At 42.7% G+C, this 27,376-nt stretch overlaps 2 protein-coding genes across 2 annotated transcripts in view; one reads left to right on the top strand and one right to left on the bottom strand.

The window, feature by feature from the left end:
- The window catches only part of SYN2 (synapsin II), a 153,387-nt gene that overhangs the window by 50,894 nt on the left and 75,117 nt on the right, over positions 1–27,376 (bottom strand). Inside the window, exon 5 of the mRNA XM_039558751.1 lies at positions 26,776–26,865. Coding sequence (XP_039414685.1) covers positions 26,776–26,865 — 90 coding nt within the window. The remainder of the gene's footprint in view (positions 1–26,775; positions 26,866–27,376) is intronic.
- TIMP4 (TIMP metallopeptidase inhibitor 4) lies at positions 84–22,556 on the top strand. Its single transcript, XM_039558753.1, has 5 exons — positions 84–405; positions 16,156–16,253; positions 20,772–20,886; positions 21,553–21,677; positions 21,793–22,556. Exons 1-5 carry the CDS (start codon positions 99–101, stop codon positions 21,988–21,990), a joined length of 843 nt encoding a protein of 280 aa, XP_039414687.1. The 5' UTR covers positions 84–98; the 3' UTR covers positions 21,991–22,556.

The raw sequence follows: 27,376 nt of genomic DNA on the forward strand, positions 1-27,376 counted from the left end.
GCCGAGGTACCCCGGGCCGATGTCACCAATAAATGAGCTTTTAACTGCGGGAAGGCGGAGCCGGGACTTGGCGCCGGGGCCATAAATAAGAGGGTCCCATGTCAGGGCAGTTTGGAGCCAGTGAGCCCCGGCGGCGCTCGGAGCGAGCATCACCGCGAGCATCGCAGCGAGCGCGGAGCGACAGCGCGGAGCGGCCGGGCCAGCGCAGCGGGCACCGCGCAGCGCCAGGAGAGCCTTTCCCCGTGTGGAGCATGAGCCGAGCGGGCAGCGGGACCCCCGGGAGCCCCGGGAGCCGGGCGGCAGCGCTGGTGCTGGCGCTGGCGCTGGCGGCGCTGCCCGCGGCCGTGTCCGGCTGCAGCTGCGCGCCCGCGCACCCGCAGCAGCTGCTGTGCGATGCTGCGCTCGGTGAGTCCGCCCGCGGCTCCGCGGGGCCCTTTGGCAGCGAGGGGTGCGGGGAAATGGGCTGCTGGAAGCTCTTCTGCGCAGCCCTTTCGCAGGGGAATGGGTGCCAGGAGCCGCTCCGCTTCCCGCGCGCTGCCGGAATGTTTCGTGGTTATAAATGGCTGGGATTGCTGTGTTAGAGAGCGGCTTTCTCGCTACTCTTACCCTCTTTTATATATTTTTGTATTAGGTCCTAACTTAGAGAATACCTGAGCTTTCAAATATCTGCTGTTAGCAGTGTCTGCTATATATGAAGTTTCCTATCTAAATATGCCTGCAATGTCTAAACTGTGCATTTGTAGCACTTCAGGGAAAAAAAAACCAACTCAAAACCAAAGGACCACAAAATGTAAGTCCCCAATGCTAACTTGCTGAAACTTTTGATCTTCGTTCTGCTATTCTATACTTTCTTTAATTTATTCTTGCGGTTTTCTGTCATCTGGAGCAGGAAACTGATAGGCCCTTTATTTTCTGCAGATAAACTGGCTACAGCAGCTCTGTGTGAATGTGACTTTCCGGTTTTGGGACAACTGTGCCTCATGACAGCCAGGCAGCACCGTGGTTGTCAAATAACTTACAGAAAGAGCCTAAAGATCCCAAAGTTAGGCTGCACGGGGATGAGAAAATGGGACATTTTGCGAAAATGTGACATTTTGCAGCCTTTTGATTTCATTAGCTCAGGCTAAGGCTGGTTGGCTTCCATCGGGTGTGAACAGTAAATGTAGAACATGAGTTTCCAAAGTGTCACAGAATTAGCATCTCTATGGGGCAGGCAATCCCTTCTGCATACTGATTCATTGCTTTTATGCCGTGACAGAAAATCTTTGTGGCCATGACAAACTCTAAGCTCTGTTTGTGGCCATCAGTTAAATTGGTTTTTAATCTGCCCGTGTTAAGCAATCTCCTTCATGGAGGTACCTCCACCAGGCATCACACGCTTGGGGGTGTTCAAGGAGCGAGAGGAAAGAAAAGCTGTGCTACAACTAAATACGTGTACATTTAACTGCTGCAGCCTGCTGCATGCCTGTGCATTTGTGACAGCTTCTCAACAGACTTGACGTAAATATTTTCCAAAATTAACAATTTTACCATATAAAGGAAACTCAAAATATTCATTATGGGCTGCCTTCCTTAGGGAAGCCATTCTGATGATATAAATTCATATTTACTCAATTCTTAGATATATTTTGCAAATAGGAACTATATCACACTACTTTTTATTTAAAAGCTGAAGATAGTTTTATGTTACAATGTTTGGACCTGATGCTCAGGCTCTCACTCCTATAAATATTCCTATCTAAGTAAACTTCCTCTTTTGGCTGAGGAATGTTTGTGTCAAGGATCCCTTTGTTCACTATAATTTTAAAATACCATTTCTGTATATTATAAAATGGGAGATGAAGGGAATTCTTCATATGAATGTATACATATTTCTGTGTGTGCATTTGCATAGACACACACATAAAACCTGCTCAAAGCATTTGTGGCTCAATTACTGGATATGCTTTGGCCACAATATTTTGCATAAACCGAGCAAAACCCCTTTGGAGGAGCTGGAGTGGAGCTGCCTGTCCTGTGTGAGAGGAAACTCTGCTTGGCAGAGGCAGCTCCCCCAGGCCGGTGCCAGCAGCCTTTGTGCCCAGGAGAGGAGCTGTGCCCGGCGGGAAGGGGCACCCCGGGCTGGAGCCCTGGCCAGGCACTGCCCTTCCCCTGGGAATTGGGGCTGTGCCTTGGGGACACACCTGTGGCCTCAGGGCCACCCTGGTGCCAGCCCTTTGCTGAGACTGCTCCAGTTCTTCAGTTATTGAATTCATCCTCTGCACCCACAAACACGGCCGAGGATTTCCTTGCAGTATTTCCCAGCACATCTTGTTAAAATAAAGATGCTGGGACCCAAAACCCCAGGGAAAAGCCAGAGATAAAGTCTCGGGCTCGCTCATGGAGCTGCCGACCATCACGCGTCCTTCAGCCACGGTGTAAATGTAACATTTGCAATTTCCTTCAGCATGACTGTGATGGAAGTGGGGGGATTGAATTGACATTACCTGAACCTCTAATTGAATGTGCAAAGCCCCCCAGCAACAGCATTTTTGAGAGATCCAAGGGAAAACAAGCAGAGAAATTAATGACGTCTGGGACGAGCTCTTTGGCTTTGGCTTTTGTTAAGATGATTGGTGCTGGGACACTTTGTCTTTCACTGCCAGGAAGTTTTCGTGGCTCTAAATGCCCACAGGTAGCACAGAACCTGAGCAACCTGATAGTGATAAGAGTCAGGGAGAGCTCCTGGTCCCGCCTCAGCTGAAATCAGGGATGAGTGGAGAGCCCTGCAGGTGTTAAGGGTTGGACACCATGGGAAGAGCCGTGGGATTTGCCAGGGTAAATCAGGAGTGCTGTGCCAGTCCTGCCGTTTATCTGACCTTGGGTTTGTTCATCTTCCCACAGAGCCTTCAGAGGATGTGATTTTGTACTGATATGAGAAATTTTCATGAGCTTCTCAGTAGTTTGAAATTTCACTCCAGGGTGAGGTAACTCAGCAGGAAGGGCCTGGCACCATGAGATACATGCTTTTTACAAAAAACCAGAGATACATCCCTCTTGTGCTCCTCTAAATGGTGCCGGGGCCTTCCTAACATGTGCTGAATTCCTTCAGCCCCCAGAGAACACCTCTGCTTTCCCACAGGACTTTCCCTGGGAATGGAGAGGTTTAATTAGACAGGATGTCCGTGCTAATTATCAGTGCTGACCACATTGCCCAGGTTTTCTCCTCACAAAAATGTGGGAAGGAGGTGCTGGATAACAAATTCAGTAGTGAGGCCCTGGAGTGCCAAGCCAATACACAAAAACCCTTTGGATAATTGCCTTTCTTTGGAGAGAAACATGGATGCAATTGAGTTTACCAGATAGTGCCAAGATAACAGATTTCCCTTTTGCCACTGAATTTGTCTTCCTGGCCTCAGTTCTAAACCAGTGTGCACTTCAAATCAGGCAATCTGGAGACAGAAATGGGGTACGGACAGCACTGATTCCTTTCTAAAGTCTGGCACTTTAAATTCATGCTGTTTTTTCCCCTTGGGCTATTTTTTGGACAGTAGGACAAATATGTAAACCCTTCACATTTCTTAGCTGTGTAACACCAGCTCCCCTCAAATTTTTTTGTATTCTTTTTGATTTCAACCATCTTATTGTCGTTTTTTCTTAAGAATATATTGAGAATTATATTTTTGCTGAGCAGCGATGACTAACAGGTCTTGCATACAAATATATATAATATAGCTTCAGAAAACAGTTCTGCAGCTTTGGAGAAGAGTGGCACATTTCAGAATAGGATGGAAACATTACAGCTGGAGCTTGGCAGCCTTTTCAGCCCGTTAAAATCTCCCAAGATCACTGAGATCAAGCATTGTAAAGATGTGCCAGATGATATATTAAATTTTAATCACATTTAAACATAACAGTAAAAACTTGCTTTGAATATGCCAGAATTAAGTTTTCAGAGTCAGCTCCTCTGGGAGAAAGTCACAATATGCTGTTTCTTTATTATTGAATTTCAAATGAAAACTTTCATGGCTCAGTGTCCCACAGTTTTGCCTCTCTGCTCTATAAAATCCAGTTTTGTGCTGGAATGGATTAATTTGTACATTATTAGGTGGGCAGTAATTTTTGCCTGATGGGAAAAATCAGGGTTGGGGAATGTATTGGAAATGGGGACGGTGCTTCTTCCAAGGGAGGAGAGGAAAGGTGAACAGTGAAATGAAATGTTTTATTGTTACTCTGCTTTGTTCTATTCACAGTGAGCAGTGGCACTGGGCAGGTCTGGTCACTGCATGTCCTCCCTTCAGGAGAGCTTTGGCACCAAATTTAGCAGTGATGTCATTGCCCTTCATGTCCTTGGGGACACAGTGTCCATACCAGCAGTGACAGCCACCCCAAAGGGCTGTGGTATGACAAACCTTGGCTTTCTGGGAAGGTTTTTATGAATCCTATTAAAAATCCGGGCTCCTGATGCTGTTGCTTGGGCAAGACAGCGCCTGGAAGCGCCCTGGGCAATGCTTCCAGATACCCTCTGACCTGGGCTCATGGGCAATCCTGGAATTCCTACAGCTTTTTGGACCTCCCCAGAGCATGGAAAACTCATGATCTGCATTTCTCTTCCTGCCCTGCCAAGCAGAGGCAGATCCCACTGCTTTACAACCCCTCCTTGCCCTAGGGTGCAAACCAGTGCCAATAATGCACATTTCCAGAGCCACTTGTCACCGACCAGGAAAGAACATGCAGCCACCATTCCTCAGGGCTCACACACAGGAGTGGAAGCTGAGTTTCTGCTCCAAGAATTGGGAATTGAATGGCAGAAATGCTGTACTGGGCTGCTGCTGTTCCAGCTCTGTCCCAAAACCAGGCAAAGCTCTGCACCTGAGCAAGGTTCCTGCAAGGATTTTTGTGGAAAGGAAGTGGGGAGGCAGCATTGGTGCCACTGGGGGAGAATGCTGCCAGTTACATCTCCAGAACCCATAACCAATGAATCCCCCTAAAACAAGCTAAAATGATCCTGATCTCAAAACTCATGGTGGGAGGTTTAATGCAGAGGGGCTGGAAATGAGGCAAGTCTCTGCCTTTTCCTCAGCAAGGGGCTGAGGAAAGCAGAATTCCAGTCCTGTGTGTCCCACCAGTGCTCAGGAAGCAGTGTTGGGAGGTTGGAATCACTAACAATCACTCTTCCCTGTAGTTAGATGACAAATGTTAGGTTCATTAACAAAAATTATTGAGAAATAGACATTTCAACCTATCTTGGCTGTACAGTGCCCGTCAAACTCAGTTACAGAGAAGGGGACAGGTTTCTTTAAGTACAAAATAAATACAAATTAATTTTTCTTACTGTCTTTCATGAATACTTTTATACATATTAATAGCACTTTCAAATAAAATTTTTAATAAACTGGACAGCATGAATTCTAAGAAGTTGTTTAGTTTAAAGTAGCTGCTGATGCATTTAGAGAGAAGAAAAAATACCTGGCACCCTGCAAAGGCCCATCACTGATAAAAATGCCCACAGATGGCAATTCAGGAATTATGGCAGTACATATAAATTGCTTGGAATCACAGCCTGAAACTTCAAACAGCTTTAAAAAATGCAAAAATCCTAAGAAACCTGGCTGCTCTGGCTGCAGGAATGCTGTGGTGTCACTCACTGATTACAATTCTGTGTGTTTGTACCTGAAGGTCCAGTGAAGCACCTCGGTATTCCCATTCAATGAATTCCTGGAATGCCACTGTGGGAAGAGCAGTGAGTCCTTCCTTTTGCAGCTGAACAGTGAAAATAAATGTCACTAAAATATCAGTGAAACAGCTTCCTAGGATCGAGCCTGGAATTCCTGTTTGGGAATAGGGAGAATAAGACCTGAATAAGACCTACAAATAACCCTATGTCTACTTGAGGGTTTAGGATGGGAGCAAACACTTTGAGAACTTAAGAAATCCATGTAAAGTTAGTGTCCTAAGTTACTTTTCAGCGCTGAATTCAAGACTTGAATCACACTGCCAATCTCATGCAACTCTAAGAAATTATTTCCAGTATTCTGTAGATGAGTGGTGTTCAGAATCCTGCCATTTCAGCACGGAAATGGGGCTCACTCTGGGCAAACCCAGTCGTTCTCCTTCCCTTTGCTCGCTGGATTTTCATGGCAGTGTTCCCAACACTTCAAAGTCGTAGCTGTAAAATGAGGTGGCATCACAAAACTGAACAACAGGACGGGATTTTAAGGAGCCAAACACACTGAGCACAACATTCCTGTCAATTACAACAGAGCTGAAAACTGTAACATAATTTAGCTTTAGTGAAAAAAACCCAAAAACCCAGAGCTGGCTATTGTGTAGCAGAATGAAATTTCAGGAGAATTGTGCTGGTTGCCTGACTTAGAAGTAACTCAGTAATCCCAACTTGTGGCTGAGTGTGCTCTAAATTCAGGAGAAGAAAACTAAAAAGCTGAGTAACTTTTATTTAAAAGCATTTGTTGTAATTCTGGGAAACTAAACCCCATCACTTCAAAAACAACATTCTACACACACCGAGCGGAGAACAAAACTAAGGCTTAGAAACAAAGATTAAATAATATAAAACAGAGAACATGAAAGACTGCCAAGCTCTTAATCCTATTAATGTGCCAACTTTAATCCCAAACTCTCTCATTAAAAAGTATCTCAGCAATGTGGGGTTTCTTCCGCCCCGAGGAAGGGCCTTGTCCCCATGAATGGAAATCCACAATAACATCATGCATGTTGTTCTGCAGTCTTTGGAGCATAAAGAGGGTGTTATTCTTCAGCTGAAATTAGGCAGATGTTGATTACCAGTCAAATGATGTGGTATCTGAGGCTTGTGAAGCAGAGAGAAATGTTTCTGGTAACATGAGGAGCAGCTGTGAAAACAGTGCAGGAAAATAAAGCTGACCTTGAACAACATTAGGAAATCAGAGCAGTTTTTAGGTGATATTTAAGTTAAAAGAATCCCACACTTCCGTTAAAAATACACTCGCCTCTTCTATTTGAATGTTTATAAAAGTGAGATTTTAAAACCTCACCGTCATAAATTGAATGTATTCTTCTAAATTTAAAAAAAAATTAAACCCACATAATCTTCTGGTTTAACAAGGAAGCCAAACCCGATCAACTCCTGCCTTCAACACGAGGAATTTTTGCATCCTGAGCCAAAAACACAGAGATGCACAAAATCCTGACCTACCTGAGAGTCCTAATGAGCTTAAACATAGACCTGGATGCCTGAACGGGAAATGCAGTTTGGATGCAGACTAGAACAGTTCTGTGTAAATAAAACCCTACAGAGAAACCAAATTCTGCAAAGCATTTACACTGGGAAATAATGCACTGCAAATTCATACCCATATCACAAGGTAATTTAAAAAATCCTTGGTACCTGCTTAACTTTGAGGGTATTCATGGGGTTTTCACTCTTCAAAAGTTTCTGGGGAGTTTTAGTCCAAGTCACGAACTTCACTGTAAGGCTTTGATTTCTCACGTACAGATAGGATTATCTCACCACCCTTTTCTTATGCAACTGGAAGCATCACCAAGACTTGGAAATGCTCTTCCATACATTGCTTTCCATAGAATAAAGGGAAAATCCTGCTACAGGTACAGTTAAATTCTTCAACAAGCTCTGTGTTTACAGATCCAAAACAACTGTGTCCAAATAGTCCACAAAGCTCCACTATTTTTCTTTCTCATGATTTCAGAACCGTGGTTCAGCTGATTACTGTGCTGATGATTCAGTTACTTTACAGTTGGCTATGAGCATTTATGGATGGAATATCAGGAAACAAAAATACAGAGCAGGAAAAATAAAACTGCCTTTAGATCCCAACTAGCAGAAACATCTTCTGAACTAAAGATTCCTTGACTTTGGGTCAAGTGACAATGTAGACTTACAGGTAAGAAATCTATCCTGCAAACCCAGAGGAGAAGATTTTTTCCCACTCACTCAGTATTGGGCCAGCTTTGCTGCTGCTCACTGTGTTTGCATCTAGAACTGAGCTTGTCCCACAGCCCCAAACATCTGAGTTGAGTTACAGATTGGAAATGAAGCTACTGTTTGCTGCTCCATCCTGTTGAAAGGTTAATTGATAGATGAGACATTTGCCAGACACATTTGTTCTTTTTCAGCTGTTTAAAAATAATTCAAAGAACATTCAACAGGGGCTGGTTCTCAAAAGAGAAATAAAAACGTAGGGGTTTAATCTTAGGTTTCCACTCCTGAAAGAGTCAGGATGAAGTAGCACCTCAGCAGATCCTGAAGTAAACATCTCTCTCTCTGCTGGAGTCTGAAACTATTCAAAGCTGTGCAATAATTCAGAAACAACACTGCAAAAGAGTGGGTCCTGGATGTTGAAAGCATCAAAGGCAAAGCCTGTGTGGGACACCTGCACTCCAAGGCTGTGACAGGAACCACTGGAAAGGTTTCCCAGATTTTTTCTCATGGCAGTGTGTTGTATCCACCTCATCCCCAGCCTGACAGTACCACCAATAGTTTGGCAGCGCTCCAGTGGGGATCTAGGAGTCATTTGTGACCTCCCAAAAACACTGCCTGAACCATCCTGACACACATCAGTCCTCATCCAGCACCCAGACTCCACTTCCAGCCTACCCCTGCCCCAAGACTGGGAATCTTCTGGATAAGAATTAAAAACCAGATGGTTTATCCATATCCAAATGGATATTTTGAACTATCTCCAGAGGTGGTGATGGTGGCCAGCAAGTGTTGATTAAACGCTCCCAGCAAAGCCAGTTGGAGGTAAAGCACTTGGACACCCATGGCAGAGGTCTGGATCTGACTGGAAGCACCCCAGTAAATTCATAACAAGCAGATTCTGAAAGATGCAATTAAATAGGAGTTAATCTGCAAAAGTGAGAGTTGCCTGAGTTCAGCTCAGGCTGCTTATTGTAAATAAAGATAAGGATTCACAAGCCACCAAGTTGAAAAGCAGATACCTGAAACAGTGAGAAGTAGGAGAGCTTCTGCAAACTCAGAGTACAAACCTTTCTTATGCAATACAGATCACCTCAAAATATGTGAAATGGAGTTACAGCACCAGCAGAGCCTTTTCTTTTGGACTCAAACTAGAGAAAAATGAGTGGGAACAGGATAAAAAATATTGGCATCTTCATGAGAGTGTAGTTGGCAAATCCTTCCACATGGGCAGAAAAAACCAGAATATTTGCTGTCCAGGGACTTGCTTTGGAAAGGTTTTAAACAGTTCAGGTTAAGGGCCACTTATTGAGCCAAAACATCACCCTGGTGGCACTGGCAGGGATGGTTGCTCGTGGCAGAAAAGGTCCCTGCTCCCAGGGATGTATGGAATGCACACAGACATTCCCAGAGATTTCAAATGACTGACACAGCACCACTGCCACTCCTGTTGGAAGCCAACATGTGCAGATCAAATACTGGAACACAAAGAAAACAAACCCTTAATTCTCCCCAAAATTATCTCTAAAATAAGCTGCTTTAAAAACATCAGTGTGTATGTAAAGGTACACGCTGGGTATTAAATTACTCCTTTTCCAACATTATTTTATGCCAATCAGTCAATAATTTTTGCCTCCTTTTGGCAGCATTGGTGATACCTGTGAGCTTCAATCAGAGTTACAATCAGAGTTACCAATGCTTCTTTCTTCCTCTCATGCGTATTCCGAGAAATTTTAATATTTTCTGTGTACATGAATATTTAAGCGAGTTAATTCGCTCTCTTCATTGGTGAGAATCAAAGCTTTACCATAAACAAATGTGGCAAGAAAATCCCTGACACAGCTGAACAATCCAGCATGTTTAGTTAAACGAGGGCAGAGAAAGGGAGAGTGGCAATGCTGGGCAGATGGGACAGTTGCTCTAAATTACAGAGAAAAACTCTTACGACCTCTTGCACAAGTTAGAGGTTTTGTGGGCAATTTAAATCAGCAGCCAACAGACCATGTTTAATTTGGAATTCTAGCCAAGATACCTGTTCTACCTTTTCTGTGCAGTGCAGCATCACTTTAAGGGGGTTCATTGATTTTGGTCTGTGGTGACAAGTTCTGTGCAGATTTCTCTTTCTTTTGAGGTTGATTATTCATTCTCCTTTCCTGCTGACTCTGTTCCCTCTCTGCAAGAAAAGTTCAGTGTCTCAGATGTCTAGTTTCCTATCTAAAGAATATTTTTTGTCATGTCTGTGTACTCCTGAAACCCAAGTGTTCCTGACTGTGTTCCTTGGCAGCTCTGATAGCATTTCTTGCCATTATTCTCCTCCAAGAGACCAAGAGTGGGCCATAATAGATGGGGTTCAGCTTCTATGGCCTCCAGACACAAAGAAGGTCGATGAAACAATGTGGTCACACCCCCTCTCCAGAGTTTTTCTTGGACTCCTTGCATTATTTTACCATAACTGGGCTTTAGGTGACTGCATAGATGGGGTTCTGCTCACAAACTTGAAGTTATTTTGCTTTCTGGTTGTTCACATTTAAATTCCTGGCCAGTTCCAGATGCCTGACTTCAGCTGGAGGCAAATCTGAGCTGCAGTGGTGTTTGCTGGCCAGGCTGCACACCGACATTCCCCCTGGAGCAGCTCTGGTGAGGGGAGGAAGGAATTCCAGTCCCTTCCTGGGATTTCCAGCTTCCTCTCTGGTCTCCTGCTGAACCCTCTGAATTCATTCACTGCCCAAACTGAAGATGGGCACTGCTGAAAATCTCATTATCCCCCTTGTCCCCCATCTTCTCTTACAGAGTACAAATTTGAGCACTTGCAGTGACAGGGTGTTAATAAAACCCCTTCTTTCTTAATCCCACAGTAAACCCTGAAGGAAATCACCATCCTTTGGTTGAGAAAATTTCTTAATGGAAAACCCTTGGCTGGGTTTTGTTCTGGCTGGGAAAAAATCCTGTGGCACCAGCACTGCACTGGGGTATTTCTAAGTGGTCTATCCCAATACTCAAATGAAAATCATCAGTATTACACCATTGATTAGCTAAAGCAGCAGTTCTGGGAACTTCCCTTACGTGACTACAAAATAAACTAGGACATATAAAATAATAAATGTAGAAAGTAAAAAAAAATACATGTCTAAAATAATAAACTGTAGAAAAACAGTTAAATGAGACCTTAAAAACAGACAGACACATCTTTACCAGGCGGTGTAAAGTTGTCAAGACTGCCACAGGTGAACTGGGAATGCATTTCTATTTTGCTACAGCCAGTTAAGCAGGCAGAATAAAAGAAAAACAACACACCTGGAAGTAACCCCAGCCTGTGACCCCAGGGACAGGGACAGCCACTGCCACCTGGCCTGCAGAGCCCAGAGCCAGTGCAGCTCTTTCCTGCTTTATTCTAATATTATTCTCATATTATTCTAATATTATTCTAATATTCTAAATTCTATTCCATTATTCTATTTTTCTGAATTCTGTTATTCTAAACCACTGGACCTGGAAACTTGACCTTCACAGCTCCAAACCCCCAATGTGGACTCTTTTGCACGTTCTTTTGACAAATTCTTTCAGTGTATAAACCCAAGACACGTCGGTGCCATGTCCCAGCCTGGGACGTTTGAGTAGCCTGGGATGGGAAGGGCTGCAGTGCAATGGAACAAGAAAAGGGCCAATGGAACAGGAATGATTGCCATGTCTGGGGCACTGGGGTTCCTTTGGATTTGTAAAACAGCGTTGGAGCTCACAAAAGTGTTGCAATGAGGCAAAATCCTCTTTCAATAACTTCTTTTGAGGAAAAAGAAGTCTACATATACACTTCTGAGGAAAGCAAAGCCCTCTTCTCCCCCACCCCCCAAAACCCATCACTTTTGGACAAGAAGAGTTTTTGAACTGAGTTTCCATAAACTCGAGGTCTCTGTGGTTGGGGCTCCAGCAGTTGTCACTGTGGGATTTTCCTTTTACCAAAATTCTGGGTGTGATCTTCTAGGAATTGGAGACGTTTATGGAGCAAGTTTTAAGCTCCTGCACCCCAAAGAGGAAAAAAAGTTCTGATAGATGATAGATAGATAATAGAAATTCAAATTAATCTTACAGCAGAAACATCTGCATGTTGTGTATGAAAGTGCTTCCATTTAGGTGAAAGGACAGATTTGTATATGGAGAAGTTAATTGGAATATAAGGGCCTTCAAAATGATGCAAATCCAGATTCTGTGTCCATAGCTATGCTGCATTTCATACCACACCCTCTGACTGACATGGTGTTTCAGAAAAGCACTTTTTGGGTGCTTTTTCTCTACATTTAGGATGCCAGCCCAACTGTGTAACAGCCACACGCTTTTATTTAGGTCCCTCTCCTTGTGCCATTTATTCCTTGTGCCATTTATTCCTTGTCCCTCTGAGAGCAAGAACATCTTTCAGCAGCTTGGCTGAAGTGTCAGACATTAAAGAGACAGGCAGGAAGAAGTGCTCAAAAACTGCTCCTTTTATTTTAGGTAATTAAATGGAAGGGCTAAATTGAGGCTATAAAATAGAAGAGAAAAGCAGAGCTTCATGAGTTATTATCATAACTTTTCAGTAGCTTACATCTTTTCCTGTCAACCGAGGTTATTGAGGTCTTGTTTCAAGGTTTTTGTAGCAGAGCTGATTCTGATTATAAACTTGTGAGACAGGAGCTAAACTTTCCTGATTTCTTGAGAGGATGAGGATTTCTTGAGAGGAGATGGAGATCATATTTCTATTCACAGAGCTGTGGTGTAGTCTGTAAAAAAGCTGTAGTGAACTGCAGGCACAACTGAAAGAGATTCTTCCTCAATATGCATATAAATTTATGTATTTATATATTTATATATTTTTATATTTTTAGATATTCTATATTTATATATTTACATATTTTTATATTTATATATTTGCATATTCGTATATTATTTATATATTATTTTTATATTTATATATATTTATATATTTGTCTATTTATACATTTTCATATTTCTATATTTCTGTATTTTGATATTTATATATTTAAAACAAGAATGCACATAAGGATTTATACATAATACATAAGTTCTTTTTCTTAGAACTTAGAAATAACTCAGAGTCTAAAAAGGACACAAATTTCAGGGAATATGTGAATTTCAGTGGACAGAGCTCAAGGATTTGGTTTATCCGGATTCCATCCATATCTGTGCCTTGGAATGGGCCCTGCAGTGACTGCTCAGCTCTTTGTGTCTTCTCTCCCTTCATATTTCATGGCTTTTGTCACTGTGGTGGGGTAGAATCAATCTGTTGGCAGGGAATTTACCCAGTAGAAGGAAATGTGCCCTCAGTAAAATAGTTCCTCACCATCACAAAAACCTCTAACACACAAGGTGATGGCACAGTTTATTTAGGGGTATTAATCAGTGCAGCTAGTTCCAGAAGGAGATCACCCAGGTTTGGGAAAGATGCTGTTAATGCCTAACTTTCTACCCTTTATTGCATAGAAACACTCTTGTGTGGTACAAACCCCTCACTTTTCTCCTGACTGTATAAACACAAAGGTATCAAATGATAAACTCGATATGTTCTGTCTTTTACCCGGTTAAAATGATCTTCTGCTGATGTACAAATGGTTGGGAGAGGTTCCCTGTTATTCAGGAAAGGAGGAGTAAATATCTTCTGAACACATTTCTAACCCTGAGTGCCCAAGGGCCGAGCATGGTCCTCCTGTAGCTCGAATTCATTTCCTTTCACTTCAGTCACCAGAGACAACCTCCAGCTGCAAAGTGGGGACAAAAAAGTTGCATTTTATCAAAGCTGAGTCCCACAGAAAAGCTCCATGCTCCTACTGAAATACTGAAGTCTGTATTTTGAGTGCAGAACGAATCGGAGGCATTCGGAATTACTGGCACTGGAACACGAAGTCTGGGCATGTGTATTCCATATATGCAAATTCCTCATAAGGAAGCAATAACTGCCTGACAGATAAAATGACATTATTACTGAACAACCAGAGGCTGTTCTCACTCACACTGAGAGGCCAAGCCAGCCGTGGAACACTTGAAACCGTGTCCTGAAAAGAAGTGCAGACTCGGAGGAATCCTGAGCCCCAACCACCCCTGAACCACGAGTGAGGAGAGGGAGATGGCCGGGCCCAGGAATGCTCCTGCAGGAAGTGCTTGTGGTTAAAAACAGAAGCAACCACATGAATCAGAGGTTTGAGGAGACAGCTAGACGACACTGATTGCAAAAAAATATTAATGCACAGATAAAAAAAAAAAGAGAAACTCGAGGGATGAAAAGGCCCCAAAAGATCTCTGTGTGTTTGAGTTTCAGGAGAATAGAAGGGTAAAAGGAGAATAGAAGGGTAATAGAGAGAGAATAGGTTTCAGGAGAATAGAAGGGTAAAACCCAAATAGCTAAAAATGTAGACAATAAAACTTTTTTACTGTTAAAAAAACCCAAGAAAATCTCAATTTGCCCTCCTTTGCTGTCTGGAAGCTTTCTTGCAAACAAACAAATGAATGAAACACACACAACACAAAAATAGTTCTCATTCTCTTCTCCACACGCGCTAAAAGGGTCTCTTCATGATGAACCCCAGGACATTACACTTTCAGCCTTGCACAACTCCACGGAGACCTCTGGAGCTATCAGGGGTCATCTATAACATTCTTCTCCTGTGCTAACAAGTCGAATTTCATAAAAATACAGAAATGCACAACATTGCAACATTAAACACAAGGGGGAAAGTAGTTTCAATTCTCCTACATTGAGTAGGCAGGAAAAGATTTACTGCATATAAACCATGTTATGGTTCTGAGAGAATAATGTTGTTTTCTCAGCCCTTTCCCTCAGAATTGAACAGACTCTTTAATGAGAAAACCCCTTTTTTTTTTTAGGAAGTAATGATGAAAAGGAGAGCACCTCAAAACAACACAACACAATCCTAATTTGTGCCTGCCAGCAGTGTAGAGCACACACGATCCACACCACTTTTCCCCTGGAAGGAGACCAGAGCACTGCAGACACACAGTTAATTTGTGGGATTGCTCACATCTGCAGATGATTAAAGAGATGCTGCCACTTACCACGTGAAATGAGGAATTTGCTGCTTGTACTTAAAAGAACCCTTTCCTCCCAATAAGTCTAAAATGCTCCTCAAAAAGGGTTTAAATGGCTCAGGAGGAGGGAACATGGTGCCAAGAGATAGAGGCTGGAGCTTGGAAGCTGCAGGCATCTGCATCACGTTGGTTATTCCATCTGGTTTGCTCTGCTAATTAGTGAGGAAATGGGAATTGCCCAGGGTGAGGTGGGACTGACCTCTACCCGGCTGGGTTTCCTATTCCTTTTCTTTAACTATGATGTTTACTGTGATAAAAACCAGGTCAATCTAGCAAAGATATGAGGGGGTTTTGGGGAGGAAATGTGATTTTGATGTCACAAAACTTTCCTCTGCTCTGGCCTTTGCCAGTGTCTCTCCACAGGCACAGACTGTTCTAACCCAGGAGCTGTAGCAGTGGCCATGCAGAATGGAGCAAACCTGGGGTTCTCACTGATTTGGGGGGATAAAAATCCCCAGAGGAATTTTGGCCACGTACCATATTCTTAGAACCACTGTGCCAGAGCTGTAGTACATTTTAAACATCACATACAGCAGAGATGCCTCAAACAAAGAGAGGGGGGAAGAATCCATTTCTTCTTCCAGAAAATCTCCTACTTTCCTTGATTAAAGAACAGGAAATAAATTAAGTGCATCCAAACAGGGAGCACTGATTTCTCCAGGTTAACACAACTAATGGTGTGCCCTGTCAAGGCTCAGAAAAGTGAATATAAGACTTTTCTTCTGATTTCAGGCATGAAATCAATGCTTTCATCTTGCCTGGCCCAGGCTTTCAGGGTGATGCCTCAAGTGTGTTTATTTGATCAGCAATTCTGTCATCAACAGCAGTGTCCCTTTCCTCTGCTCACTGATGATAATGATAGGTATTTTGTCAAATTTTATGGGATTCAAGTCTTCCAGAGATTTTGATGGACAGTTTTTATCAAAACTGAGTGGTTTCCAGATTCTTGGGAATTCAGATTTACATCACAGACAGCCCACTTGCTTTTGTTTTCAGGAGCTCAGCTGGTGTTCTTATGGTAAAATCTTTAAAATCTGCTTGTAGCTGAAGTGTCAAAACAATGCTGAAATCTATCAATGTAATTTTCACTTTTGCCCATAAAATTGGGCATCTGCTCATTTGCATTTCAATCTCTCTCTCTCTTCCAGTGATCCGAGCAAAAATATCCAGTGAAAAGGTGGTTCCTGCCAGTGATGATCCCCTTGATACCCACAAAATGATCCGGTATGAAATCAAACAAATAAAGGTACATGGAATCACTCAGCTTTTTTGAAGTTCAATGCTGATAACCTCTGCATATTTCAGCCCGAAATAATTTAGCCCAAAGTGCTGGGAAGCTGGAAAAGCTGCTCCAGCTGCCTCCACAGTTAGACCCAGATGAAATACACAGAATAAACCAAAGGAGGGATGAAAAAAAGAAAAGAAAAGAAAGCTGTTCTGACATCCAGGTGGTTTTTGCTAAATAATGATATTTTGATGAGAAATTTTGTTATTGATAATTTATGAAGGTTCCAAAAAATGTGCTTTAGCCTGTGAGTGGTGTCAGTACATCTGGTTTTGGAGGATTCCTGATCACCTGTGCTCTGATGCTGTGGCAGCTCTGGATGATCCAAACTTTCCAAACAGAGGGGAGCATTTCCAGCTGGGAGAGCAAACCCTGTGTTTGTTGTGAACAGGGATATTTGCAGGGCAGGAGTCCTTCCCTCACACTCACATAAACAAAAATCCACTTGTATGAGTGTTACTGGGGAAGCAAACACCCAAAGGCACATATCCAGAATCTCACAGGATTTTTCCACTATTTGTTCAGCTCCAATAAGGAGATACTTTCATTAATACATTTTAAGAATATATATCTTGATCCCATTTAAGTCACTGTCAAACTCTGGCTGATGTTCAAATGATCATGGTTTACCTTTTTCTGGAATACACAAGAAGTAATCTCTCTAAATTAAAATGTGTGAGTGTGCACAGGTGGTTTGATTTGGTTAGTTGGTTGTTTTTCTAGGTGGTTTCATCTCTTATTTTTCACTGAATATTATTTTTTAATATTTACATTTAAAATACAAACTATAAGCCATAAACTATGAATAGCGTATAATATTTTCATTTACTGGGAGCAGTCAAGATCATTATGAATGGCTACATGCTTTCAAAAGAAAATTCAGTCATTCATATTGTATCCACTGATACAACCCCCTCACAGGAGTTTAAGTAGGAAAAATCTGTGGTAAACAAGAATAACCCAAAGTCTTCATAAGGATGGTTATCACACATGATTTCTGTTAAGGTTTTACAGCAACGTCTACAAGCCAGTCTCTACCTTGCTAAAACGAACCCCAAAGCTCTTCACCATCTGCCAATTTCTGTCTTCTTAAATATTAAGGATATATTCAAGTGTTTCTTTACAGAAATAAGTACATCAATGCCACAGAATTCCCTTTCCTCCCACTGGCACTTTAATGTTCTGCTGCTACTCTGCAACACTTCGGTGACTTGATAGGAATGCAAATCATCTTCTACCTCAGCACAAACAAGAAGAATGAGAAGTCTAATCTGAGTGATTATTTTCAGTCTGTAATCCCATTCTTCAGCACCAGCACAAGAATCTCTGTGTGAAATCTCTGAAATATATTTGTGTATGGCAGCTGCTTTGGAGTTTCTCCCTAATTTTCACCAGTGGAGGCCTGTTCAGAACTCAGGCAGCAGTAAGAGATGTTTGTTTAATTCCAGCCCAGTTCAGAGGGCAAGTCAGCCAGGCCTGGACAAAGCAGAGATGTGGTTTTTAACGAAAGATGCTCTACACCATCACACACAGGCTTAGACTAACAACAGTGACAGCCCCCAGCCCTCAAATCCTTCCATCTGAGCAGAGGGGCTTCAGGACCCAGCTCTCTGCTCCAGGGAGGGAGGGATTTTGGGAAGGGAAGGATTTTGGCTGGAAAACAGGAGCTCTGTGACCCGCCCACCCTCTGTGGGGGTTCACCTGTGCACCCAGTGTGGCACCAGAATAAACCCAGCAAGGCGACTGTGCCTGATAAACCCCACAGGAGTGACAGAGGGGGAGGCAAGCTGTGACATCCCAAGGATCTAATTGGTAGGTGCACAGAGGTAAAAATTAAAGCTGCTGGCCAATGACTCTGTTTGCTGAGTAACTGAGCCCAGAGCAGCAGCTTGGTCACACCATGGCTCACCTCAGGCGGCAGCGTTTGAAAGAATTTAACTCCTCGGTGTGTGTGTGCAGGGGGAGAATATTCTCTGCTCGCTGTTCTGACCTTCTCCCAAGCACTACTGGTGATTCCTCCTGGTGCCCTGCAGTCCTACAAACTGAAGGGTCCTGTGGATGTCCAGTGGCTCTGACCACGGGGCTCTGGACAGCCCAGTGCAGGAGCAGGCGCGGGGTGGGGGACAGGCCAGGAATGTGCTTTGTGTAACACAGCAGGCAAGAACAGACTGCCCAATCATCCCCTTGGAGCTGTACAATTCATCCACGATTATCACCTCTGTGTGAATTTTGGGGAGTGTTTTTGGGCCACTCAGATACTCACATTTCCCTCATCAATTCTCCTCTCTTGGAAAGGGAACACCGAGCCTTTGGAGGTTGTATGGGACTGTAACAGCAGTCTGTGCTGTTTCTCTGCTCTGTTGCTCTCAGGGTTGTTGAGCTGTTCCATTAATGTGGATGGCTTTAATTCTGTCTCTCTGATTTTAAATCCAGTGCATTAGGCTTAGCATTAAAACGTTGCTACTCTAGATGGAAATATTGGATATTATTTTGGTATTCATTTTTAGAAATAAAAAAATGTTGACAACAGGGTTATTCATTTTATAGGGGTGGGTTGGCATGTCAAGAAGCCATAAATGTTTTCCACTATTGTTCTTTTCTTGCAATATTTACAGCATGATACTAAAGAGAGAATATATGATTTACGTGAAATTGAATATTTCTCCACAATATTTTTGTAACTGACTTGGTCATCATACTCCTTCTCAAATCTTAAAGCCAAGACATGTGTTGGTGCTGGTTACACCCCTCAGGAGGACAGGGACAGTGTCCATACAGACTTTAGGAGCAGGTTCACATCTCTCTATCCCCCAAATCCTCACCTTGTTTCCCTGCTTCAGTAAAGTCTCACCAGGAGCTCAGGTGTACACGGACCATGCAGTACCAAATCCAACCACCTTATCCCTTTATGGAGAAAAATCCACGCTTTTAGGAGATGGGAGGATATGATTGAGAAGATTAAATATGATTTACTGAGTTAAGCACAAGATTATAATCTTTAGAAATGCTGTAACAATTATATAGGTCAAAACCAGAGATAAGTCAGGCAGGAATTTCAAAAAAACCCCAACCAAGCAAGCAAAATACCTGCAACAAAACAAACACCAAACTCATTTAAATATTAACTAAATCTCTATTATGCATTGCTATGCATATTTAGGGGGTTTTATAGCTAAATCAAGGTGTGTTGTCTGCATAAAGCCCCCAAATTTGAGATCAAGGGCTGAGACATCCATGGAAAAGCTGTTCCCTACAATCTCCTGAAGGTTTCTGAATGTGGAGAGAGCTTGAGGCAGAGGACACGTGCAGAGCTCACGTGGTGGCCCTGTCCCAGACACATTTTCCTCATCATTACGGAGGTTTTCTGTGATTTCCACTGCTGCTTTGGACAGGGTGCCAGTTTGGTTTGTGTTTTGCTCTGGCTGGGCCTGTTTGTTTTTTTCTCTGAAGTATTTCAAACCCCATCTAATATTTTTGGATCGGCAGCGCGGTGACAGCAACGTTGGCTTTTTTCCCCCCTCCATAAACAAGTCTTCAGAAAAACCAACACATTACAGTGTATTTTCTAGTGGCCTGTACTATTTAAATCTCCTGGGAGGGCTTGAGGAACACAAACACATTTTCCAGTGACACCAGCTGCGACTGGGAGAGCTGTGAGCCCCTGCCATTGTCCCCAGCTGTCAACACGTGGCATGATGTCACCGGGCTGGTGGTGGCACACGAGGTGATGACAGCCACTCTGAGGCTGAGCAGCACCTTCTGCTCCCTCCTCGCTGTGTTTGGACACAGCCAAGCCTGTTTGGATCTTCTAATGGCTCATTTAAGATTTCTTTTCGGGGTTGAAACTGCTGGTTAAGGGGCAGCCAGTCTGAAAACTGTGCTGATCCCAAATCTCTCCATTTTGGGGCTGCAGGGTGTAAATCCTAAGGGCTGGATCAAGTTTTCCAGCAGTTATTTGAGAAGGTCCCATTGGTGAGAATTTTGGATATGGAAAACTACTTTGCTTTAGTGACCAAACATGAGAACAATGCTCAGAAAATGCTCAGTTCTTCAGCGTGTTAGGTGTCCCTGGAGATCCCAACAACCACAGAGGTCAAGAGAAAATTCCCCACGTGAATACACCGAGAAATATTTGCATTTTGCTTGGGGTGAATGCTGTCTCTGCATTGCTCCTCAAAGGGAAGATGCCAGTAGAATATAAATTGAAGAGAAAGTTTTAGCAAGCCATTAAATGCACTGAAAAAGCACATTTTAAAAGCTATCATTTAAAAAATGAAGACCTACCTAATTTCCTCCTAAAATTATTGGATGTGTTTCATTAAGTGGAGAAAAAATTCCAATTGTTGGTGCTTTCTCATATTAATTCAGACTTTGGAGCCTTCTTTAAAGAGATGCCCTGTACCTCTTCCAGCTCTTGTTTGTAACTGTTTTTTCATGCTTGTTTTCCACTACTGACTCTCTGTTTCTGATCATTTTCAGATGTTTAAAGGATTTGAAAAGCTCAAGGATGTCCAGTATGTCTACACCCCTTTTGATTCATCACTCTGTGGAGTGAAACTAGAAGCCAACAACAAAAAGCAGTATCTTCTTACAGGTAAAATGAAACACAGTTAGTGTTCCTGGAAAGCCAGAAGTAACTGCTTAGAGTGAATTTGCTAAAATATGCTAAAAAGGAATGCATTTGTCTACTAAATGCAAACACAATGGGATGTAAAAATTGTGTTCAGCTGCAGTTATAGCGTGGTCTTACATGCTTTCCATCCTTCCTCCAGCAATCTTAGAGCAGTTCCAAAGGAAGTGAAGGTCAATGATGATATAATTAATAAAGAGAAGGAATTTTGATTCAGTACTTGCCATTATTATTCAATTCAAACCAACAGTACTGATTTTCCCAGGAATGCAAACATGCATAATGAGCCAACACGTGCCTGTGTGTCTGCAGGTCTGGGCTTCAATGTAACCACAGATTTTTCCAGAGAGTCCTAAAATCCAGTTTAACATAGCATTGCATTCACATGCACCTCTGGCAGGGAGATTATCAACATCTTTTGAAAAATACCCTTCTTCAATCTTTTACATCTACCCAGCATGCAATCAGAAGAGTATTCTCTCAGTTATAATTAAATTAATTCCAAAAAATGTTTTAAGTATGACTAATTTGGTGCAATTAGTTAAAAACTTGAGGTCTTCTTACACTCCTGTTCCAATGTTTAGAAAACATTTTTATTGCCTTGCTTTTTTTGTGTTTTCCATGCCGCAGGCCAGATTTTAAGTGACGGCAAAGTGCTCATCCATTTGTGCAACTACATCGAGCCGTGGGATGATCTATCCTTGTCTCAGAAGAAGAGCCTGAACCAGAGGTACCAGATGGGCTGTGGCTGCAAGGTGAGTGCAGAGCAGAGCAATGCCTGCTCCCTCCTGCGCCGTTCAGTCGCATTTTTGAGCGTAAACCCCGCTCCAAAGGAAGCTGCAGGGTGCTGACCGAGCTCTTTGCCCCCAGATCACCACGTGCTACATGGTGCCCTGCTCCATCACGGCCCCCAACGAGTGCCTGTGGACAGACTGGCTGATCGAGAGGAAGCTCTACGGGCACCAGGCCAAGCACTACGCCTGCATCAAGAGGAGTGACGGCACCTGCAGCTGGTACCGAGGGGGGCCTCCCCCCGAGAAGGAATTCATCGACATCAGCGAACCTTGAAGGGCTCACTTCCTAAAAAAACAAAACAAACAAACCCTTGGAGGCTCATTCCATCCGACCCTGCACGCTCACAGCTTTGAACTGCCATGGTCTCATGTATCTGTTGCTTAGAAACAAACACCAGTTGTCCTGTAAAGAGTCTGTGGGGTTGGCACTCGTGCAGGACGAGGGACAAACCTCCTGGAGGTACCTGCTCTGCTCTGTTATGCTTTGCACAGAGGGCTGGCAATGCTCCCCTGTGTCCTCCAAGGCATAACAGGTTCCTTTTTGCCAATATGAATGTACAAGAACAAAAGAATTGCCAGAATTTTGCCCCCTGTTTGATAACCTGCAGATTAAGAGCTCCCCGTGTTTTATTCCAAATCTTTCCAATGAACTACGGAATGTTTTATAGAACTATTTTTTTTTTTTTTCTGTATGAAAGTCTTGGATACAAAAGAATTATTGTACAGTGTATATGTAAAGTATTATAACAATGTGCTATTAAAAAAAAAGATTCACAAATATTTCCTTATCTGTTGAAACAAGTTGAACACTTCTGTGATTAAAACAACCTGTGCTCCACATTTTGTACGTTCCTTATGTCACAGCTTCCTTTATCCACGGAGTTGTAACTTCCATTGATAACAAGGTTAAGAAACAGCCTTGATAATCAAAACCCCCCTTCCCAAGTCAGCATTCCTATGGATAGCCACACCTTGCTGAAGGAAAACCCAGATGTTTAATGCTTCAGCATTCCATGGAACAAATTCCAAGCCCAAATGATGACAGGCTAAAACTGCTCAGAATGACAAAAATCGTGTCCGTCCTGCTGCAGCCCTTAACACCTCCCAAAATACATGACCAGGTATTTGTACCCCAGCACTAGAACCTCATGTGAAAAGATATGCAACAAATATTGCATAACTTACACTGCAAGTGGTCTCTGGAAGCTCTCAGATATTTGACCCTATTTAATATGATTTAATTGTTTTTAATTCATGAACACCCACTGTATTCTGTCAGTGAATTCAACTACTTGTGAACTCAGGCTAGAGAAGGGTTAAAACACATTTTGCCTGTTACTTTTTAGTGTGTTAACTTTCCTGAATTGATGACTGGAGTTAGTAACTAATCTCACACATGTATTTAAGTTTACAAAAGCAATTCAATTCACAGTGGTGGAACTTGGGGAAGTGCAAATGCCAAAGGTCAGACTGTTCATGTCCCAGAAACTGGGGGAGAGCCCTCAGGCAGGATGGGAATCTCCAGTAGCTGTTATTTCTGACAGATTTTGCTCTCTCTGGTTTTCTCCATTGGCAGAGATTCAGCTCTCCTCTGCTCTCACGGGAGCTCCTGTGGTGGGATCAGGTCTGTTTAAAGGGTTCACACAAACGTTTTCCAAGTTCCTGCCAAGCCCGGGGGGCACTCCCAGCCTGGGGGCTCAGTCAGGGTCAGCACATTCCTGCCCATGGGCTCAAGGGTTTCCAAATGGCTTCTTCAGCCTGTTTGCTGGACAGTCCTGACAAAACCATGGGGATTTGACTTGCCAAGAACATTTGCACATCCCTGCCTCCCTTCAATCCCACGAGCAGCAGTTTGGACATGAAATTCAGCGTGACCCATGTACCTTAGGACACACCAGGACATGATGCACTGGACAGATAACAGACACTTGAAAGAAACCCCACTGCATAAAGTATCTTTTGTGTCACATTTTCGTGTCTCTAACATTTCTTTCGACAATTCCTTGAGCCCTTATCCAAAGGACAGGTTTGGAAACACTCTTCTGAGCAAAAATATTTACTTTTGCTGTGGCTAAGTTTATACATTTCCAGTGAAATGCAAATCGTGCAAGGCCAACAGGAAAGCAAGTCATTATTCCTTTGAGGAATACATGTCCCATGATATATAAAAGCCAATACTTGACTTCTGATTTACAATAAATCAGTCTGGCTCTTTTAATTTACAACCCTAAATTAAAACCATATATATGTGCTGCCAAATGTACAGCCCAGCTTGCTTTCTGCTTTATTCAAGACAAACCAAAGATTTCCTAACACTAATAATTTGGACCATAGACTTACATAAATGAAACAAAAAGAATAAAAAAGCTACATTTCTTCCAAAAAAGAATTGATATTGCAGTGACAATACTGGCAGAGCTCTTTACTGACAGCGCTGTGCATTTGTATTACTAATGGTCAGAAAGATTCAAAGCCAGGCCTTATTTCCTCGTGTCAGATCAAACCAATTCCTAGAGAATCCCACAGAGCTCGATAACCCCAAAGGTTGATATTCAATGGTTAATATTCAGTACCAGTCCTGCAGCATTTGTCTCCAAATCCATTTTGAGGGGATGGTGCCTTTTGGGGAACACTGCAGCAAACAGATATTTTCTGCTTTTCAACTCACCAGAGCTCTGTTTCTATTTCACTTTTACAGTAACCAGACCTTAAACTCAACTCACCCAGCCCAGGTTGCCTTCTCTGTGCACCTTGCACAAATAAATGCTTTCTCTGATATTTATGGACGGACTGTAATACAAATTGCATGCCACAATTAGTTTTAAAAACATTTTCTATTTGTCCTGCCATAAAATATCCCACATGAGGTGTTTCACAATTAGTGTCTGTCTACTTTGATTTCTGGCCAAGCATAAATCTGCCCAAACTTCCCACAATGGATGGTACAAAAGTTAATTTTTTCCCTCATATCAATAAATGTGGCAAGAAAAGCTTTACAAAAACCCCTCTCAGAATGAGATTTTATTTTCCTTGAGGAAGATTCTGAAAAGGCTTGACTGCAGCGTGGCATTCTGAATATGTTGTTTTCCTATCAGGAGATCTTCTGTAGTGGCAGTGATATATTATCAATAGCAGATTATTTTAACACCACTTTCTTTTTACTTCTTGAAACTGTGCATGCATTACATGAGAGGGTAGAGCAGAAATGCAGCCTGGCACAATGTTTGATTTTAAGATGGAAATGACTCACATGACTTTTGATAAGAGTAGAAAGAAAAGAAGAGAGAAGGGAGATTGTACAGGTGAACAGGGGAGGAAAAAAAACCACCTGGAATATTGCTGGTGTTTCCTCAACGTTCCAGTGAAGTTTTAATTAAATTGTTCAGCAATTATGTTGAAAAAGCCGTGTTGTTTTGGCCACGGCAGAGAACAGAAGAGGCGGGAATGCAGTGAAATAAAGGGAACTAATTACTGAGGGAAAGGCTGTAGATATGACTCAACTAGCACTGAGTTCAAAAGCCTCCCAGCGTTCTGTGTAATCAGTCTGGGATGAATGTTTCTGTTTCAAAAAGTGTTTCATTAAAGCAGCTCCATTTTTACACAAAGCAGTGGCATCTTTGTTTATTTACCTTTTATTGCCCAAAGCCTTGGCACAAACGATCAGCAGAGGGTGGAAGGAGCACCTCTGGCACGAACAGCTGGCCCTCAGCTCCCAGAGATCTAGGGCTTTCTCCCTCTCCCCACGTCCCCCCTGAGCTGGTTGGCACTGGAGGGTGGGGACAGCTCCAGGTTCCCATTTGAAGAATAAAAAGGGAAGGAGCAAAGGCAAGAGGAACTCAAAAAAAAATATTTTAAACTGCCAATTAATGGCCAAATTCTGCATCAACACATGCAAATGAGGCCAGCTGTTGATAAAGTGTTGAAAACCCAGAACAAAACAAAATGATATGGTTTCAGTGCAGCATGAGAAGACTCTGATTTCCAGATCATCTTACAACCCACTCTAGGAATTCAAACAAAATGTTATCTCGTATCACATTGCCTGATTATTTCCCAAGCCACCAAGTTCCAAAAACCTTCATCAGAAGGAATAAAACCAAACAAATGAGTGTCATCACAGGCAGCTACTGCAGCCGTTCTGAGCGGCAATGCAGCACCCAAACATATTCATTTTCTCTGGATTAACATTCATTACCATAGAAATATGTGAAAAAAAATTACATGACTGTGGAGAAAAACATTCAGAAGTTCAAACAAAAGAGAAATAACTTATTAGTTCAGACTTTAACGAGCAATGTAGAAGAATGTAGGTAGGGAAAACCACTCACACAGTTGCTGACCTCAGAAGAATACGCCATATAAACTTACAAGTCTGACACATTAATTCTTGCCCCAAAATGAAATGTTCTTTGTTTCTGTGTACTGCAGTTTAGCAATGCACCCCAAAGACCTGCTTTTTCAATAAATCATAGCCAGTCTCAAGTTGGAAGGATCCCATAAGGGTCATCATGTCCCACTCCCTGCTCCTCACTGCTGCCTAAAACTAAACCATAGCCTAAAAGCATCATCCAGCTGCTCCTTGGACTCTGACAGGCTCATCTGTGGTACTTTCATGTCTGTAAAGCACTGGGAATCAGTGTTAGCTCAGCTACCCGAAGATCACCAGTCACAACCATCCTGATTCTGGCTGAGTTCAGAGCTCTGCAGTGACCAGTGCATCATCTCCAAAGACAGGAAACACTCTGAACACACCAGGAAGGACTGGGGGCAAAACAAACCATGAAGGTGACTCTTGCACTTTAACAGTTGTTCAGTGTCCTTGTAACCATTTAATCTCTCTGAGATCTGAATTTGGGCAGCTGAAAAATGGCCACCTTTCCATCTGAGCACCCTCCAGCTCACCATCACAGTGCTTTCAAGTGGTCACCCAGTCCCACCTCTCCAAAAGCTGCCAAAATGGCTTTTGGAATAGACAGTAAATGGGGAAAAAGGAATTGTTTGTGACAGTCCCTGTTTTACAGTCACAGAAAGCAGATTTAGCACTGCTGTTTGCACCTACCATCTCCTTGTGATTTGGGTAGAACGTCTGCTCAATTAGAGGGAACTTCTCTGGGCCCAAAGTTTTGTAGACAGACACCAGCTGGGCAAACTGCAAAACAAAGCAGAACAAAACAGAAAGCTTAGGAGAGGAACCTCATTGTGCCCACATGAGCTCATACTGACATTTTGCTTCTTCTCTTGGGTGTTTCATAAACTCGGTGGATCCAGGGGCACAGCCCACACAGCCTCTCTCCTCCTCCTCACACACCTTTTTAATCCACCCAAGCTGTGGCTTCATGTGAAGATCAACACAGAAAAACACCTTGAAAAGTTAATCCCCCACAGGTAGAGAAAATGAAATACATGGGAATACTGGATTTCAGATATCTCATTGTCTGTATGTTTTAAGACGATTCTGTGACAATAAAATCATCATAATTTCATCTTTTCTATCATCTTGAACCTAAAGACCAGGCATTTATCATTCATTTAGTGGCTGCCACCTCCCTGACATTGATTTTGCAGTGTTGGCAAAGAGATAAAAGCAACTGTGTCACGTTAACAGGTCGGGTGAGAAACAAACTGGAGAAGTTCCATCTCCCAGGCTGCAGCCACGGGCC

This window comes from Corvus cornix, chromosome 12, assembly GCF_000738735.6.
Source record: "Corvus cornix cornix isolate S_Up_H32 chromosome 12, ASM73873v5, whole genome shotgun sequence".
Classification (NCBI taxonomy): domain Eukaryota; kingdom Metazoa; phylum Chordata; class Aves; order Passeriformes; family Corvidae; genus Corvus; species Corvus cornix.

Excerpts from the sequence above, each read along its gene's own strand:
- TIMP4 (XM_039558753.1), top strand. The coding sequence starts at position 99 with ATGTCAGGGCAGTTTGGAGCCAGTGAGCCCCGGCGGCGCTCGGAGCGA. Across the intron at positions 406-16,155 it reads GCTGTGCGATGCTGCGCTCG|TGATCCGAGCAAAAATATCC; the intron begins GTGAGTCCGCCC and ends TCTCTCTTCCAG. Across the intron at positions 16,254-20,771 it reads ATGAAATCAAACAAATAAAG|ATGTTTAAAGGATTTGAAAA; the intron begins GTACATGGAATC and ends GATCATTTTCAG.